The 17,628-nt window shown below is 46.2% G+C and overlaps 1 protein-coding gene across 1 annotated transcript in view; it reads left to right on the top strand.

Moving 5' to 3' along the window:
* AXIN1 (axin 1) overlaps positions 1 to 17,628 on the top strand; it is a 67,554-nt gene that overhangs the window by 31,948 nt on the left and 17,978 nt on the right. Inside the window, exons 2-3 of the mRNA XM_042827623.1 lie at positions 4,774 to 4,914; positions 12,661 to 12,757. Of these exons, the coding sequence (XP_042683557.1) occupies positions 4,774 to 4,914; positions 12,661 to 12,757 (238 nt within the window). The remainder of the gene's footprint in view (positions 1 to 4,773; positions 4,915 to 12,660; positions 12,758 to 17,628) is intronic.

Genomic DNA, 17,628 nt, shown 5'->3' with positions numbered 1-17,628 from the left:
AACTCTGAACAGACATGAGGAAACCTTAGGGAAATGCTTACTCGTTTTCTGAAAGTTTTGGCCCCTGTCAGTAGCAGTGGAATTGACAGTGATCAGTGGAGAGCCGTATGAAAAGAAAAGGCAGCGGTCGGGCTGACTTGCCTGGGTCACTCTGATCTTTGTTAGAACTGTTCCTTGTGCGATTGCTTTGAAGGCTGAACAACTGAGAGCTGCAGAGGAGAAAGGCTTTATTTCTGCAACGTGTGAAATGTTACATGTTAATTTCAAAAAAGTTCATTGCACTTCTGGTCTAAAATGAATGCAGAAGTCTGCAGGAATTTTTGTGAAGTCTAACTTTAAATGCTCACCTTTCCTTTTATTGCCCTTATCAGCACATAGAGCTTGGTATGTGAAGTTTTTAGCTGACATTTCAAAACGCTCCAAGTGTGTCTGAATCCCTTTTAAAGCAGCCTCCCCTCCCAGATCAGAAGTGACCAGTTTTTTGTTAGACTCCATGTTCCTTTAATGTTTTCCTGCTAATAGATGTTGAAAGCGTTCTTCAGAGGCACAGCACAAAACATTCAAATAGTGATATGAGCCAGCTGAAGAGAGTTGTCAGGGAGAGGGAACATTAAGAGAAGGATTGAATACAGATGGATTCCTTAAAAGTAATGTAACCTGTTATGATTGCTTTGAAATCTTATACCCTTTCCATGTACTTACGCTTACTGAAAGTTTACATTTGCATTGATGTATTAGAGGCAGAGCTAAAATGGAAGTAATCCCTGTTGTATACATGCTTAAGTGTGTAATTTTAGCTAAATACAACAGTCGTGACCAAACTCTTCCCTGCATTCTTGGTGGAAGAACCACAGCCCTGTGCAGTGCTCCAGGAGAGCCTCTGTGTCCCGGCTGCCGAACAGCAGAGTGCCATGAGGCGCCCATCTGCTCGCTGTTACCTCCTGAATTCCTCCAGCCCTCTCAGACTCATACCCAATAACTCTTAAAACGCTTTGTGCTGCTGGAGGGGAGGGAAGGCAGCCTTCCTTCAGCCCCGCGACAGAACCAGGCTCTCATCTGCGCCACTGGTTGCTTCCTGGCGAGAAGAGGAGGGAGGAGGCTCAGAGCCCTGGGCCTGCTGCTGTGCATGTGCCTGTCTGCTCTGCTGCACCCCGCGGCTCTGGCCTGCAGGAAGCTGTGAGGCTGCGAGAAAGGAGCTGTGTATCGATAGGATCACAGAATCAGGTTGAACTGAGGTCCACCAGGATCATCGCGTCCAACTGTTAGCCTAGCACTGCCAAGTCTACCACTAAACCGTGTCCCTGAGCAGCACATCTATGTGTCTTTTAAACACCTCCGGGAATGGTGACTCAACTGCTTCCCTGGGCAGCCAGTTCCAAGGCTTCACAACCCTCTCAGTGAATAATTTTTTCCTAATATCCTTCTTAACCATCCCGTGAAGCAACTTGAGGTCGTTTCCTTTTGTCCCATTGCTTATTGTGTGAGAGACCGACGTCCACCTCAGTAGAGCTCAGTAGAGGTAGTTGTAGGGAGAAATGAGGCCTCCCCTGCACCTTCTTTTCCAGGCTACACTACTCACTTCCCTCAATGTGTGTTATTAGCAATAGGAGTTGAATGTTTGTCCCCTGAATGCCTGGGACAGGTTTGTGATGGGGACGTGGCTCTTGGGGTGCCCCCTCCAAAAGGAGAGGTGGCAGCATCCCCATGCCTTCGGCTGCCCTTGGGGAGGGTGCTCAAGAGCCACATACAGACTTGAGCTGCCCTTCCCGGGCAGAAGATGGGAGCTCTGAGCTGCCTGCAGCAGCAGAGCCGAGCTCCTAGATGGATTGTGCAGCCCCAGCACCTTGCTGGTGCAGCTGGCCAGGACAGATGGCACGGGCACAGAGCTTAGCAGCCATGGCAGGGCTGTGATCATGACCTGCAACTTCCACCCAGCATACACACCAGAAGAGCTCCAGAAACGAGGAGCTAAACTTTTTTCCCATGCAAAGTGCACTAAAAGCTACAGATTCAAATTCTGCCGTTTCCCAAAAGTGGAGGGATAGGTTAAGGTGATGAAAAACCCCACAGGGTTTTGTTTGCCTTGTACATCCCAGTGTGTAGAAGCATTGCCTTATCAGCGGGGCTGCTCTGGGGTGTTAGGAGGTGTGTTCCTTCCCTTGTAAGTGATCAACGAATACAAAGGAGAAATTGATTGATCTGTGCATTTTATTCTGCGTATCACAGTGCTTTCTTAATATACTGCTAGAATAATCCGTGCTGCTTCCAGAGATGCCTGACAAAAGGTCCACTAGAAGTTGGTGTTCTATTTTAATTGGGTTATCCAAAAAGCATCCTTCTCTTTGCCCGCAGGGAAGGCCTCACCTATCCATCATCCTCACCTCAATTTAAGAGGTTTTATCTGCCTCCATCATGCAACTGTCGTATCAGATTTGACAGGAAGGTTACACGGCACAGCATTCCTTTAATATTCAGAACTGACCATTATGCAAGGGGAGAGCTGGTGAATGGGTGCTGGAAGGTTTTCACTTATTATATTTTGCTTTTTAGGGCAAACTTGATCAAATTAATTCCAGCCTTAAATATTTGCCCTAGAAATCTGCTTGGAAATCTGATGGATATAGAAATAAGTTTGCATCGGTGCACATTTGAAGTGACAGTCAGAAAGTTTGTGTGCTTGAAAAAGTCTGTGGTGACTCACCATCCCTGGGCACAGGTAAGCATTGCAACACTGCCAACTCTGTGTGACAGAAGCTCACAAAAATCCCTTTGCCTCAAACAGTAGTGATAACCCTCAATTGACTCAGTTTTGGATGCTCTTTACTCTGCTTCTATGCTGAGCTCCATCATCTAAGGAGAAGTAGCTTGGAGTTTTTGTTGTTTTGTGGTAAGCAAAATACTGGTTTTCTCTTTGTGAGAACAGGGGTGAAATAGCTTCTATCAGACATGATGATGGGCCTAAAACAGTAAAAAAATGTTTGTGACCTATGAACATGCTGGTGTCCTGACCCCTTATATTGCAAGGAAAATTGTTTGGTTCTGATTCTGGGGGCAAAGGGGCAGGGTGCATATGAATAGAAACTATTCACCCTAGCAGTGTGAAAGCTATAGCCCTGTCTGACTCAGTTCTAAATTGCTTTGATAGTGCTTCCATCCACGTACTCCAAATCCCATAGTACTCATAAATCATTCTGAAAACCTCTACCTCAAATGAGCTGTATGCAAGTCTCTGCTCATTTATTGGCCAGTGTAGTGAGATCAGGTGATGATCAATATCCAGGTGATGGTTATCATATGTTCATACTCATAAAGATATGCCAAAACTGCCACCTTGTCTCTTTGCCTTTGTCTTCCTCGCCTGCAGTGCTTCCATCTGTGCGTTTCTCATGGTTTGGTCTGGGGCTTTTTTTGGTCTTATCTAAAGGTAAATTCATCAGGGCAGTGACTTTGCTTTTGTCTGTAGGACTTTGACCCCTGCAGTACAGCTGGAAAAGCTTTTCACAGCAGAATTGGGAAGCACAAGCTGCGTGGTGTGTCCTCCCTGGAAGCCTTTGCTCAAGGTCCATAATGAGCTGCATCAACTGGGAGCATGTTGCTGAGTTTCTAAATGACAGATCATGCTGAATGTGGTGATCTGGAATGAAATGTTACTCTGATTTTCAGTGCTGGTAACAGCTTGGAAAGCTGCAGCATTCATAGACTTCAGGATGTCTGTTCTTCATGCAGCGGTGCAGGCAGGGCGAGTGGGGAATTAAATGCTGCTGCTGTGCCTGTAGGAATGTTTCAGCTTGTTCCTCTTTCTGGCAAATTGCAAAATGACTTGCAGTGACAATATGATGCCTGTGTGACATGGCTGGTGTGATGTGTGCTGGAGCTGGAGGCATGTTGGTAGCTGTAGCTTTCCTTTGCCAGTGGCAGTCAGTGCAAGGGATCTGTTTGCTTTGTTTCACAGGTTTCTTCACCAGGAGTGCAGATCTCCTTCCAAGGAAGGAACTGGCTCCTCAAGGTAGCTCATGCAGATGCTCTCTCACCCAGCCATTTTGTTTAAGGAAGTTGGCTTGTTTGCAGATGTACTTGAATAACCTGCCTGCAGGACAAGGCCTGGTGCTGTGTACAAAGTAGCCTCTGTAGATTCATGCCTAGATTGTCCATTGGAAAAGCCAGTGCTATTAGATGGTCCTTGCTAGTGGAATTTGCAAGTGTTTGATGTACCCTGGTGTGACATTTGAGGTTGGCTGCAGGTTCCACTTCGCAAGCAACTGCCATTCCTGACTTTAATTCCCTGCCTTGGCAAACATGTTAGAGTGAGGTAAGGAAGGACCTGAGAGCAAACATTAAATCAGTGAGTCATGCTTACCTTGGAAGAGTAGAAAGAATCCTACTTTTACTAAGAAAGATAATGTCTCATAATCTAGATATTGCTTTTAGATGTCCTGCCATGCTCATAAAATGTCAATGCTAAGCAGTTTTCCAATGGATGCAATAAATCCTGATGTGAATTGGACTTCTGCCATGTAGTCTTGTTCCGTCTCTCTCTTCAGCTCTAAAAGTATCATCTTCCTTAGTTCATGAATTCCCTTTGGCTTCCAGCTATGAGTCATATTGTTCATGGTTTTATCAATGCAACTTAATATGACAACACAGCTTATTCTGTAGTGTGTCACCAACGCTGGGGCTGTAGGACAGAGCCCTTCCGCGCTGCGGTGCACAGAACCCAGCAGAGCAGGGTCAAGGTTCTGTCCTTTTAATTTGACACTTGCATTTTTCTTCCAGGCATGGGTCATGGAGAGAACCTGTTAACCCTTACTATGTCAACACGGGATATGCCATGGCACCAGCCACCAGCGCCAACGACAGCGAGCAGCAGAGCATGTCCAGTGATGCAGACACGATGTCGCTGACGGACAGCAGCATGTAAGTAGCTTTGATCCGATGTGACAGTAAATGGGAGAACAGTGGGGTTTTTAGTGCTGGTGCTGTTTTTGTGTTAGTCTGACATTGCAACAGGTGGTGTTGGGCAGAGTATCTGACTAGACCAAGGTCACGATCATTCCAGCTTTCTTTCAAGTGGAGTAGTTTTGTCACCATGCTGGCTACGCAGCCTTGCTGTTCCTGGGAACATCTTCAACATCAAATGAATTAAGTGAGCTAAAACAAATGAGGTAGAAGTTCTGACAGTGTTTCTTGCCAAGTGCAAATAGATGTGAGCTCTCTTTGAGTTCCCTTCAGGTTCCTCCTTGTTAGGATGAATCAGATGGCAACCCCATCAAGACTGCTCCTTTTCATGTCTTTTATCTTTTCAAAGTTCCCACTTGCTCCTGAAAACCACAGCATTTGGGTGGCTGATTACTGAGGGGTAAAAAAAAAAAAAGGGATGCATTAAGAACTCCAGTGTGTTTTGCTGGAATGCAGCTCGGGAAACTCCTCATCCTTCTTATCAAAGCTAAGGCAGAATTTCATTTCAGTTGTACTTCTGTGTCCAGTCACCCTCATTTTGTATAATGAATCACAGGGCAAACCTGGGTTTAGGACGGTATCTGAAGGGACTTTGGGCTCACATCCAGGTTCCTCACTGCAAAATTGCAGTGCTGCCTTCACTGTTGTGTGCCTTGCTCATGCCTAGAAGCAGCTTTTTCTCCAAAGCACATTGTAAAAGTTAAGCAAGGAAGTATCAAATTATTTCTTTAAGTCTATGTAATAGAAAGATTAAGTAGATTGAAGAGCTTTTGAAGACAGGAGACGTTGACTAAGGCTCTGTACTGGGCTATAGGATGTCAGTAAAAGTGTACTCTAAAAGAAGAGAACTCTGGCATCTGGGAAGCTGTTCATCCAGAGCTGGCAGAGGATCCTGCTGACTTTCTGTCCTCTCTGCAAGCATGTGCCAGCAGGATTGTGCTGGACATGCTGGATTTGCTGCATGTGTTGAGGTGACAAAATGGGTCTTGGAGGTCAGGTAGGATCTTAGACATTATAATTCCAATCCAGGATGTGCTTTGTTACCTGTTGGTTTGTTATCACAGATTTGGAGGCTGTCCACCTGTGCATAACATGGCAAGATGGTAAAGGCTGGTGCACCAGCAGCTCATCCTCAGTTGGGTCCTTCGCAATTGAAACGATCACTGTGTGGCTTTGATGGTTCAGGAGTGTTTAAAAACTGAAACTGACGAATCTCCACATCATGGTTAGGCCTTACATGCCTGTAGGAGCCTGCTTGCTCTGCCTCAGATTTAAAACTAAACCATCTGGGGAGCTACAAGGTGTTGTCATCTAACTGCCAGACATACAGCACAAAACTTCATAAAAGTACGTAGGAATCCAGGCCATGTGTATGACATTATCCACCTGCAAAAGTCTGGTGATGCAGAGACTGAGGACAGTGCGTGTGCCATATGCTGTGTGAATAAAGCAGCATCTGCCGTTCCTTTTTTACAAAATTGCCAAAATTTTCACATCTGTGTCACAAATACCTGAAAATCCTGATAGTCTCTCTCCGGGGAGCCAACAGCTGTAGGTTAGCCTGAGAGACTCACCACAAAACTGGAGTTTTGAGAATGAAGGCATTCATCTCTGCCCAGCCAGCAACAGACTTCTGAGGCCCCAAAGGGCATCAGCTTTGCAGGACTCACTGTGCCGTTCTGCCGGTCCTCTGGGTGATGTGGAGGTTTTGGCTGATGACCTTTCTATAGATGCCGGTTTGCTATTCTGTCCATTCAGTAGATTACTTCTAACAACAGTACAGAACGTGGACTGGGTGTTAGCCTGGCTCTTGACTTGATGGTTGTCAATGAAATAATTGTTTCTGTAAATTCAGGATATTCTTATGCTGAATGGGAATTCTCACTAATCTGACCATGATATATGAACCATAGCGTGCCAGGCCAGAGACCAGGGGTAGAAATACTCTCCTGCACCTTGTGCAGCCAAGCCAAACAGAGCTCTGTGGTCCTGTACCCAAACTCAGCTGCACTGGGGAACATGTTGACAGACCTGGAGAACAGGAGTTGTTGGATGGCTTTTGTAGTAAGTGATCTGAGATTTATTGTCTTCTGACTTGGCCAGGGTCCTCTGAACTGCCATTCAGAGCTTTCTACTTTTGCTCTTGATTTTTTCCTTCAGTCCTAAACTAGATCTGGTGACCATTCTGCTTTTACACAACTCATATTGGAGAGCTCCCTCCAAATCTTTTTTGCTTTTACAGGTTACTACCCTTGTGACAGAGCAGTGCATCTCACCTTTGAGATATCTTCCTTAAAGATGTTCTGCAAAGGAAGGAAAAATGTAATGAGCTTGCTCTTGCTGCATCTCTGTGATGGAAAAAAAAGGATTTTTGGGAAAGCAGTCAATGTTTGGTCTGTTTTTTAATAGTTCAAATGTGGTGTGTCTTTCTGTAGAGCAGAAACACTTTGATTCTTATAGCTAAAGATGACAGGTTTACAGAATTAGGAGACTTTCATTAATGGCAGTGCTGTAAACACAAAGTCCTCCAAGAGGCAAGTTTAGTGTCTCTGAATGTCAGGAGCTGTCAGACCTCGTTCAAGAAGCTTTCCAGCCTGTGTCATGAGTGCCATTTAATGGGTGCTACCCATCAAGATGCAGCAACTCCCAGCTGCCCTCGGTTAATGCAGTGAGCCAGTAAATCTGCAGCATGGCTGCTGACTCTAGGATTGCTGGCACAGTGAGCTGCCCACCCAGCTTTGGGCAGCGCTGCCAGCTGTGCTTCCAGGCAGGGGCCCTCAGGGACCTCCTTCCTCGCGGTGCTCATGTTGCAGACCTGAGATCTGTGGGTCTGCCCTGAGACACCTGCCTGCAGGATCCAGCAGGTGTGAGGTTGGCAATGGTGGCATACAGAGAAGCCAGCCCCAGGGAGAGACGGTGCAGGGAGCACCTCGGATGGGTGGGATTCCCATCGTGGGGATGTTTGGACTGGCATTCCTATCCTCTGTTCCGTGTCTCAGCCTCAGAGGTTCCTTACATCCCCTGTAGCTCTTAACCAAACCTGAGTGCTCCACAGCTGCAACGTGTCAGTGCTAGCATGCCAAACAAGAGAACCTATTCTCTGAAAGCCTGAAAGACCGGGTGGATAAGCTGACTTCTCTATCTGCTGCAGTGGCTCTAAGCAAGCAAAAAGTGTGCTTGCTGCTAGCTCTCTGGAGACAGGGAGTTGTTAGGAGCAATTTTGGGGTATTTTCTCCTCAATGGCACCAGCACCTCACACCTTATCCATGTCGTGTTGCAAAATGGAGGATGCAGACCTTGGCTGAAGTAGCACAGGAGGCAAAGAGCGCCACTGGGACAGAAGACTGTAGAGGACCACTAATTTGAAGAGTCAGTGCAGCTGTCTTGTCACATACCTCTGTGATTCTTCTTAGTCATTAATTTATTTGGAGGACTACTCTGAAGCTAGCAGGGGTCGTGGAACTTTGTTATCAGAAGAGACAGATGTGAGAGCTCTTCAAAACTAATTGGCTTTTAGCACTTCCTTTTCCACTGGTCCACTGGGATCATGGGGTTGCACTAATAGTTATACCTGCTATAGGTTGTGATCATTTATGCCCAAGCTTTTCACCCTCCTAATTTTTCTTTCAGTAGCCATAATTTCTTTCTCTCACAGGCAGAATAATTTCTGCTTAACCATCCCGTGCCTCTTTATTCTTTGTTCCTTCTTCCTTAAGGCATTTTATCCCTTCTGCGCCCACCATAGGCTGCTTCTAGGGCTTTAATTATCACAAATACATATCCTGCCTTCTGCTAATAACTAGCCCAATCACACAGTGGTTCCTTTTAAGTAAGTCTCAAAAATCATAAGGGTGTATCTATGATCCTTTTGTGCATTTCAAACTGAATGCATGCAGATTTATCCTCAAATTAGGGTTCTGGACATATGGCCTTGATTTTTGATTTACAAAGACTGTCTGCATTGAATACTTTCCCTTCATTACCAAATTTTGTAACAGTTTCACATAATATTGCTGAACCTGTCTGCCTTCTGAGTTTCAAAGGAATTTTTGCAGAATTGCTCAAGGCAGCAGAAATGAAGAACAACCAGATTCAAGTTAGAGAGGGGACTCCTGCTGCTTGACAAGACTTGCATGTCGTGGTGCTTTGAATTTAGGTCTCCTCTAAGGAAAACGGCAATAAAAGCTTCATTTGATGATGAGCAAGCTTCTTCTCTATGTATGCTGTTTACATATAGCAGTCAAGCTCAATAATGAAGAAATCTAGCTTGTGCTCAGAGGCGGTGTGTGGATGGTGTGTGATCCCAAGTGGGAACCTCTGTGACCCGACATCAGAAGAGAACATGTCTGGTCAATGACGATGCAGACCTGGGATCATTGAGGGGCACCCTGGTGTGCTAACAGTAGATTGGGGCAGCACAGAGAGCATGGCCTGCAGCCTGGGTGTGATCTTCCACTGCTAGCCGGGTCAGGGCAGAGGAGAAGGCTAATGCATGCCATGCACTGTGCGTTCCTTTGCTTTGGTGTGTTGTGGTTGCCAGCAGCTCCCTTCCAAGCTTTGATAGCCTACTGATCATGGCAAAATGGGTTTTAGAAGTGTGAGTTCCCCATAGGCTGCATGGGCTGCTGTGGAAAACAGCTAGCAAAAACCTGAGTGTTGCTCTCTGGACTTCTGAGCTGGGGCAGAGGCAAGGACAGGACCCTTTCCAAAGGGGGGAATGCATCCTCTGGATGGGAGGGGCTGTCACAGCAGGTATGCAAGGGACATTAAGGCACCTCCAGGTGTGAACTCAACTGGCAGAAGCTGAAGTGCATTAAATTGCCACATGGTGTTCCAGTTCAGACACAGAAGAGCCTCAGGTCAGTGCGGCTCTTTATTTCTGCAAGAGCTTAGGGCAGTAAGTAACAGGTAAGGTCTCTTACTTCAGGCCAGTGTTGAAGTCCAGCTAACTAACAGCACGCCCTCCTTTGGGTGTCACCTTGCTGGGATCCAGGCTTCACCTGCCAGGCCCCGCAGCAGCCCTTGCTCCTGGCTTCTGCCCACTCTGCCCCAGATAAGCATGGCAGTGTCCTGGAACATTATGGGATGGCGGTTACTCCTTCAGAATACCTTGCAGATGAAGTGCTATTCCTTCAATGACTGCTCTTTGGCTACAGTGCCTGGTGGTTTTCCCGTTGTGCTTTTTGATGTGAGAAAGGTCCCTCGGTGACAGTGGTGCTTTAATAACAGTAATTGGTAGCAAACATCAGCTTCTCTGCAGGTTTGCATTCTGTCTTTCCTGCAGTCAGTGATCCAGGATGACCTTGAGTTCTGCTGTATTAACAGCTTTTTAATGTAAGAGATTCAAAACGAGGATTTCCAACTTGATAGGGCAGTGGTTGGACTTGGAGAGCAGTAAAGAAAGCGCTGGTGAATGATGTCCCGCTGCACAGCACCAGCAAGTCCTCTGTCCATCCTGCTCCTGCATGTTGGTTCAGAGAGGAGAGGCAGCCACTGCATTTCCAGGATAGCAAACAAATTGATGGTCACTACTTGAGTTATAGAAACACTCTTATTCCCCCCACTGCATCTTAGCACAGAGCTTTCTGCTGCTACCAAAAATCACATGATGAAACAAGTGAAAACAGCTTGGGAAAGTTTTCTTTTAAAAGTAGACGTGCTCTAAAAAAGTTGTGATTTTTATATATATAAGTATATATATATTATTTCTCTATCTATTGAAAATATCTCAAAGTAAGCTACCTGACAAAAGGAAAACAAAAGTACGGTATTGCTTTTCCTTGCTTTCCCCCCATCTATTGAATAAGGTTTTGTTGGGATAAAATTAAAGTGCTTATCTTTGAATTTGCTTCCTCTGGTTGAGTTGGCACAGTACATTGAACGAAGGAATGTTCCAAGTTCAGAGGTGGCATTGGGGAATCTAGTTAAAATGACATCAAAGGCAGCACAGCAGGGCTGAACATGTGTTTGAAGCCGGATAGATTAGAGGCCATTATCAGCCTTTCGCTACTGTGCTCTGAACAAAAGTCGCTCTTTCCGCTGGGACTGCTGCTGGGGAGAATTAAAAAAGAGAAAGAGAGAGAGAAAAAGGCAAAAAAAAAAAAGGGAAAGAAAGAAAAATTGCACCTTCTGCTACAATGCTGCCCTTCCCTGAGGGTCCGTGCGGCTGCACTGGGCGAGTGGTGTCCGTGCCCTGGGTTGTGTGGCTGAAATGTTGTTTATTGATTCTGACCAGCAGTGGCTCATGTCATGGCACAGCAAAGGCTCAGCTGGTGTAACTCCACACTCCTTTTGTTCCCATCCGTTCTGGAAAAAACTGTGCCTCGGTGCAGTGGAGCTGCTTAACCATCGCCACTCTCAGTTATTCCTCAAATGGAGGTTCATCATTAAAGAAAATGAAGCTTTCTAATGAAAGCTATCACCATCGCCCGTTGTTATAGCAACGCTCCAGAAAATTGCTCTTCTCCGTGCCGTGTCATTGACGGGGCGCAGCGGAGGTGATGCTCCGAGATGTGCTCTTCCTCCTCCTGCATTACCTGAGACCAGCAGCCAGGGCTGCAATTAGCCCAGCTCATTTTCTCTTTGGTCATTTGTCTTCCTGCTCAAAAGCACTTGTCGTTAATCATAGGTTTTGTTTTGTTTTAACGTGTTTAATTTTGAATGCTCTGTGGCATTGCAGTCGTTGAATAAGCAAAAGCTGCAAATTAAAAGAGGAGCATTCCAAATTGCCAAGCTCTAGGGTAGCATTTGGTCTTGCACTAGCTGATTTTTCCCAGCATAACCCCGCTTCATTAGGTTGTGAGCCGTTTCCTTATCTCATAACTGAGCTCCACTTCAGATGCATTCCTCTCATCCCATGAAGGTTTCAATGGTGAAAACAAAAAATGCCCTTCTTTTTTTTTCCCTGAAGCCGTGCTTGGTCAGTGCTGCTTTGCCACCAGTACTGCTTCACCCAACACTGGCAGCTGGGAGCCCTCTCAGCACACACTGCTGGAAGCCAGCCCAGCTGCTGGCCTTCATGGAGCAGGGCTCGCTGCTACAAAGGTCAGTTTCCCCACGGAGCCCACAGCCGCTCCTCCAGCAAGGGCATGGAGCTGAGCAGGGCCTGCGTGCTGCTGTCCAAGGCCCTCCTCCCTTCCTCCAACCTCCTTTATGACCATGACACACAGAATCGTTAAGGTGGAAAGGTCCAGGTGAAAGGTCCCCAGGTCCAACCCCACCGTGCCCATTGATCACGTGCTCAGTGCCACATCCCCACAGTTCTGGAACACCTCCATGCACGGTGACTTCCCCACCTCCCTGGGCAGCAGTGCCACTGCATCACCTCTCTTTCTGAGAAGGAATGATTCCTAATACCTAACCTGAGCTTCACCAGCACAGCTGGAGGCCACCAGCTCTCTCATAGAAAGGAGCCAACTATAAAGGTGCCAGGATGCAGTCCAGGTCCTCCTCCTGCCTGCTGCCCATGGCAGTGCTTGCAGGAGCCCTGCACTCATCCGGGAGTCCTGCCTTGCTCTGCTCCTGGCAAGTGCTACCCGAGTCCCCAGCACTATCCCTCATGCCCTCCTTCACCTGCCCTTCCTCAAGCATAAGAAGTTTCCTACCTGCCATTCTGTGGCAGCAGGGCTTTAGTCAATATTGCATGATGAAGACCAGCTCATGAAAGGCACTAAAGCAGGGCATGTTGTTGCTTTGTTCTGGCAGAGATGGGATCCCACCGTACAGACTCCGGAAACAGCATCGCAGAGAGATGCAGGAAAGTGCCAAAGCAAATGGACGCGTGCCACTACCTCACATTCCTGTAAGTAGCTCTGTCTCCTTCCGCAGAGGTAAATATGCAAAATATGTGAGATCTCTAGCTTGCATTGCTCTGCTTGCTCAAGTGTCAGTTTAACCTTCTGTCGCACTGCACTCATTTGGGAATGGAAATTGTGGTGATGAAAAGAGTGTGGGAGGGGAGGGAAGGTTTGGTAGCCTTCTGCCAAACTCAGCCATCCAGGGGTGCCCAAAACACAAAATTTTTCATAGGGCTCTGTCTGCAGTCAGTTGTTTCTCCAGGAGAAGAATGGAAGCACAGGCAGGCTGGGGTGGCTGCTTGCAGGGAGTTGACGTGACTCTGGGAGAGCAGGGAATGACTGGGAGGTAGAGGATGCTGCAGGGCACGAAGGCTGATGCAGCTCTCAGCCAAGGTCAGCTGGGGAAAAATGAAGGAATTCCAAGCAATAATTTTGCAATGGGCAGCAAAAAGGAGCCCTGATATGTTCTCGAGGTCTCTGCAAAGCCTGACTGGCAGTGCAAGGTGGGGAAGCAAGGAAGGTTCAGCTGTAAATAAGATCCCCAGTTATTTCAGGTAAGCAACAGCTTTAGGAAGATGAGAATAACTGTTAGGGCTCTGCAGCACCATCTGCAGCTCTGCTTATTATTTTCTTTCTGTGAGAAGTTACAGGTGACATTTAATATTTAGCAGGGAATAAAGGTGCTTCTTTCCCCTTTGGACAGCTGGACTCCAGCACAAAACAAATTGGAGGGGAAAAAAAGAAAGCCCTCCATCTGCTTTTTTTCTTGAGTGCCTTCAAACTTAACACAGCTGTTCTCATCCTGCTTGCTCAAAGCCCGCGCAAGCAGAAAGACACCCTTGTTTTAATCTGATTAGAAAAAGGGGGGAAAAAAAGAAAAAGAAAACACCACTCTTTGTTGTTTTTTTCTTTCTCTTTAAAATTAGATTATTTTCCTTATATTTAAGAGGGTCTCCTGTGCTTTGATCAGCGGGCTGACAATAGGAGCCCTGGCTGTGGGCGCTCACCAGCCATCCTTGCTCAGCCACCTCTCCTTTCACTCAGCTGCTCTCGCAGTGTGGCTGCTCTTGAAAAGGCTGGCTGGGTGCCTCTTTCTTTCACTTGATGCCATTTTTACTGTAAGCATTGCTTTGTTAGAGTGGAAGTTTGAAAGCTCGGCCTTTATTTTTGTTGTTGTTGTTGTTGCTGTTACTGAACAGTGGGAACTACTGAGTGAATATTCCCTGACTTCAAAGCTTGTCAGCAGCTTTACCTTTTGGATAAAAATAATAGTGGCTTTCTGTTGATGTGTGCACTGGCAGTGCCTCAATGAACTGCAGGTTATAAGCTCGGAGTATGGAGCATTAAATATGTATAGTGAGCTGTGCTTTAATGAACTTCCATCTGCCAAACATTTCTTTTGTTAAAATGAATAAGTGTCATTCCAGCAGCAGTTCCTTGCAGGCTAATTAGTTTTACTTAGCATTAAATTTTATCGACCTTTTTGGGAACCAGTTAAAAGGGGAGGAGGGGGAAAACAAGGTTTAAATTGGCCACCTGCTGCTTATAAATTTATATATTATCCTACTTATCTGCACGCTCTTCTAGAATTACATATTCCTTCTAAAGTACATACATACGCTTCACAAGGATTTTTCTGTGAAACATTCGGTGTTCCCATTAGATTCTGTGCTGTAATTTTAAGTCCCAGGGAAAAAAGCATCTTGGTGCATATTTATATGGGAGCGGAGGACTGAGAAGTCAAGTCAGTTCTAGTCTTTCTGCAGGGAATAAAAGTTTAGTTCAGACACTCTGGCACCTCCCGCCAGCCAATTACTGACATGGAATTGGCATCGACTTCAGAGAGGCACTGCTCTGCCCTCGCTTATCAATCAGCCAAGAAAGGAGATGGTAATTAGACAATATGTTTTGACAACACCAGTGAAATGTTATGAAGTTGGTGTTTTAAAATACCTCTAACAGCAAGTTTATTGAATTAAACGTGGCCAATTAGCAAAGAGCCATGCAAATGTTTCTTCAAATGTTGCTTTCTAAACCCAGCGGTTAGGATATCGTGCAGCCCGTGGCTGAGCAGACTCTGTGGGCTGCCTGGACCTGGGGGTTAGCAAGACTTCAGGCATGAAGCAGTGACTAAATTGTAGTCTTTGGGTGAAGGTCTGTATGGACTCACATCTAACCAGTATAGCGAGAATCCATACTGCAGAATTTGCTTGCAGAATGCATGTCATGTTTTCCTGCTGATGGTAGAGAACCTCCAGAAAGTCATTTTAGAAGTCAGTCAGAGACCTTATTGTTCCTTTTCAAATGAGTTATGGGGCTATTATGCAAAATTCTGAATGGACTTAATATTGCTTTTAATAGCAGCATACTGTTTAGGTCTAGAAGCTATAAACTGTTGTTCATAGGAGATTGCCTGCAGCCATGCGGCCTCCGAACAGAGAAGACATGTGTTAGTCATGTAGGATTCCTCCCTGCGCAGCTGGAGATCTTAGTGAGTGGATGGCTGTGTTCTTCGTATTCCGTACTTAAAAACACTCAGAGTTTGGAAAAGCTGTGTTTTCTGAAATGACTCTCTGCCCAGGAATGCAGTGGGTGAGGGTTTCTAGCAAGACCTTTGCTTTGTGCCTCTCCCGGGAACCTATTGCACAGTGGGCGCATGTTGCTTTTCTTGTGGTTTTTCCTCCTTGCTCTTGGATTTGAGCAAAGGCTTGGAGCAGCAAGGAAGAAAAAGGCAGGCAAGGTGCCAGAGGAAGAGGGGTAAAAGCCCAGAGAACATGGAGTCTTTCCTGTGCTGTTGTACTGTATTTACCCTGGCTCTGGCATTCATCAGATCCCTGGTCAGGGCGGTAGATAGCCTTTTCTCCTGGGCAAAGTCAGGAGAATCCAACCTCGAGCATAAAGATTTGGGATTCCTTTTTTTGTTTGTTTTCCTGCACAGGTAAACCAGTTTGCAATGTTCTTGCTCTAGATTGTTCATCTGGTGGGAGCTTTCCTGTTCTGCCCCACAATCAAGAAATGCTGCAGCACATTGCAATATTCCCCTGCAAAGAGAGGAAAAGGGAAGAGCACCCAAAAGGGTGCTTCATGCCCAGAGGTGATGCTGGAGTAGATGCTGAAATCCAGCTATTCATAAGCTCTGCCACAAATGTTTCTGGTAGGGACCTTTTGTCCTTTAAGAACACATCACAGTGCAGTTCATTGAGCTGGGAAACACAGGGATTCAGAAGCTCCTGCCTTCTTGAGTTCTCTAGCCAGCCATCTCTGTTTCAACTCCAAAACTGACTTTTGATCAAACACTGGCGACTTGAGCATCACAATGGCATCAAGCCTGTATAACAAAATTCAAGATTTACCATCACTGAATTCTATGGCCTAGTCAGATCTCTCCCCTGATTAAAGACCTCTCCCCAGTGATGACACTGGAAAAATTGTTTCATCTCGGTGCAATTGAATTTTATTCTTCCCAAGGAGAAACCTGCAAGCCCCAGTGAGATTCTTCCCTTTCAGCTTTTTCATATGTAGATTACAGTAAAGCCAGTGCCCCTGTGATGAGGCTGAAGAGGTGGCAAAAACTCAGCAGGGAGGAAAGAGTGAGGGAGGGCAGAGTAATGACAAAGAGCACACAACAACATTAGAGGTCCTGGCTTCTAACTTTGTAGACGAATGTGTGGTTCCTTGCCTGAGATTCTGTTCAACTTCACTCTATGAGGTATAACTAGACAGAACTGGTGTGGGTGTACATTTCAGATGCCTTTGTGTTCAGATGCACAACGTGGTCCTCAAACCACAGTTTGAGAATGGGAAATCCATCAGAAGCCAAGACCTGCCTCAACCTCACCGAGCAGAATCTGTGTAGCTCCTACTCCATCAGCTCCAAGAAAAGATGGAGGCCATGTGACAGCAGGTGCTAACTGGGGCTACTGGAGAGCTTCTGTACCTCCTGTGTTCTGCTGATTCTTCCCAAAGATACCGGAGCTGCAGACAGTTGGTGTGTCAAGGATAAAGGACAGTGTTCTGATGATAGGTGCCCCAAGAAATCCTCCCTGACAGCTGTCACTAGGAAAGATTCCTTCATCCAGAACAATTCAAGCTATTTCTTTCTTGCCAGCCCATCTGGCATTCAGCCTCCCAGCCATTGTTCTCTGTAACCTCCCCAGCTCAGCGTGGTTTGGTTCGGGACAGACCTCATCTGAACTAGTGGCATTAAATAAAAATAGATAGACAATTAAATAAAGCATTAGATAAAACAAAGTTATTTAAAAAGAACTGCTTCCTTTCTGGATTGTTGACCCAAAATGGCCAGAGATCTTATTCTGGTCCAGACTGGAGGGCTGTATCCTCCAAAAACAGCGGGTGTTGGAGCAGCCAGCTCTTGGAGAATGCTGCACCCTTTACTTGAAACAAAGGCATTTGGAGTCCTTCTGATTTTAGAACAATAAAGAGCTTATTTATGGCTCCCTGGGCAGGGCTCTGTGTGCTTACGGGAAGACAGAGGCAGGTTCAAAGTCCTGAGGCTCCAATGGGTCCTCCTGCAGGCACAGGCTCAGCCTGGCTGGGTTTTCATGGAGTGGATCGTGTCTCCTTTCCCAGGTCAGGCCTGTTGCTTGATAAAAGTTTCAGATCCTTTGTTGTGGTAAGGCTTTTGAAGCAGATCAATGCAGTGTATGCCTGCTGTCCAAGGAGACAGAGTCCTCAGCTGTGATCCGTATTGTTTCAGCGCAGGGAATTTGCATTTATTTTTTCCCAATACTGTTAGTTTTGGGGGATTAGCTCATCGTTTGAGTTAGGAATAAAAGCAGAGCCATGGGAATGTTCAGAGCATCATCCTGCTTGCTGGCTTTCTGCAGGTCACCATGATGGGTGCCTACTAGAACAA

The sequence above is a fragment of the Centrocercus urophasianus genome, unplaced genomic scaffold, assembly GCF_019232065.1.
Source record: "Centrocercus urophasianus isolate 14NV4802_14NV808 unplaced genomic scaffold, USGS_Curo_1.0 seq_29, whole genome shotgun sequence".
NCBI lineage: Eukaryota > Metazoa > Chordata > Aves > Galliformes > Phasianidae > Centrocercus > Centrocercus urophasianus.
This window is presented reverse-complemented; position numbering and strand designations above follow the sequence as displayed.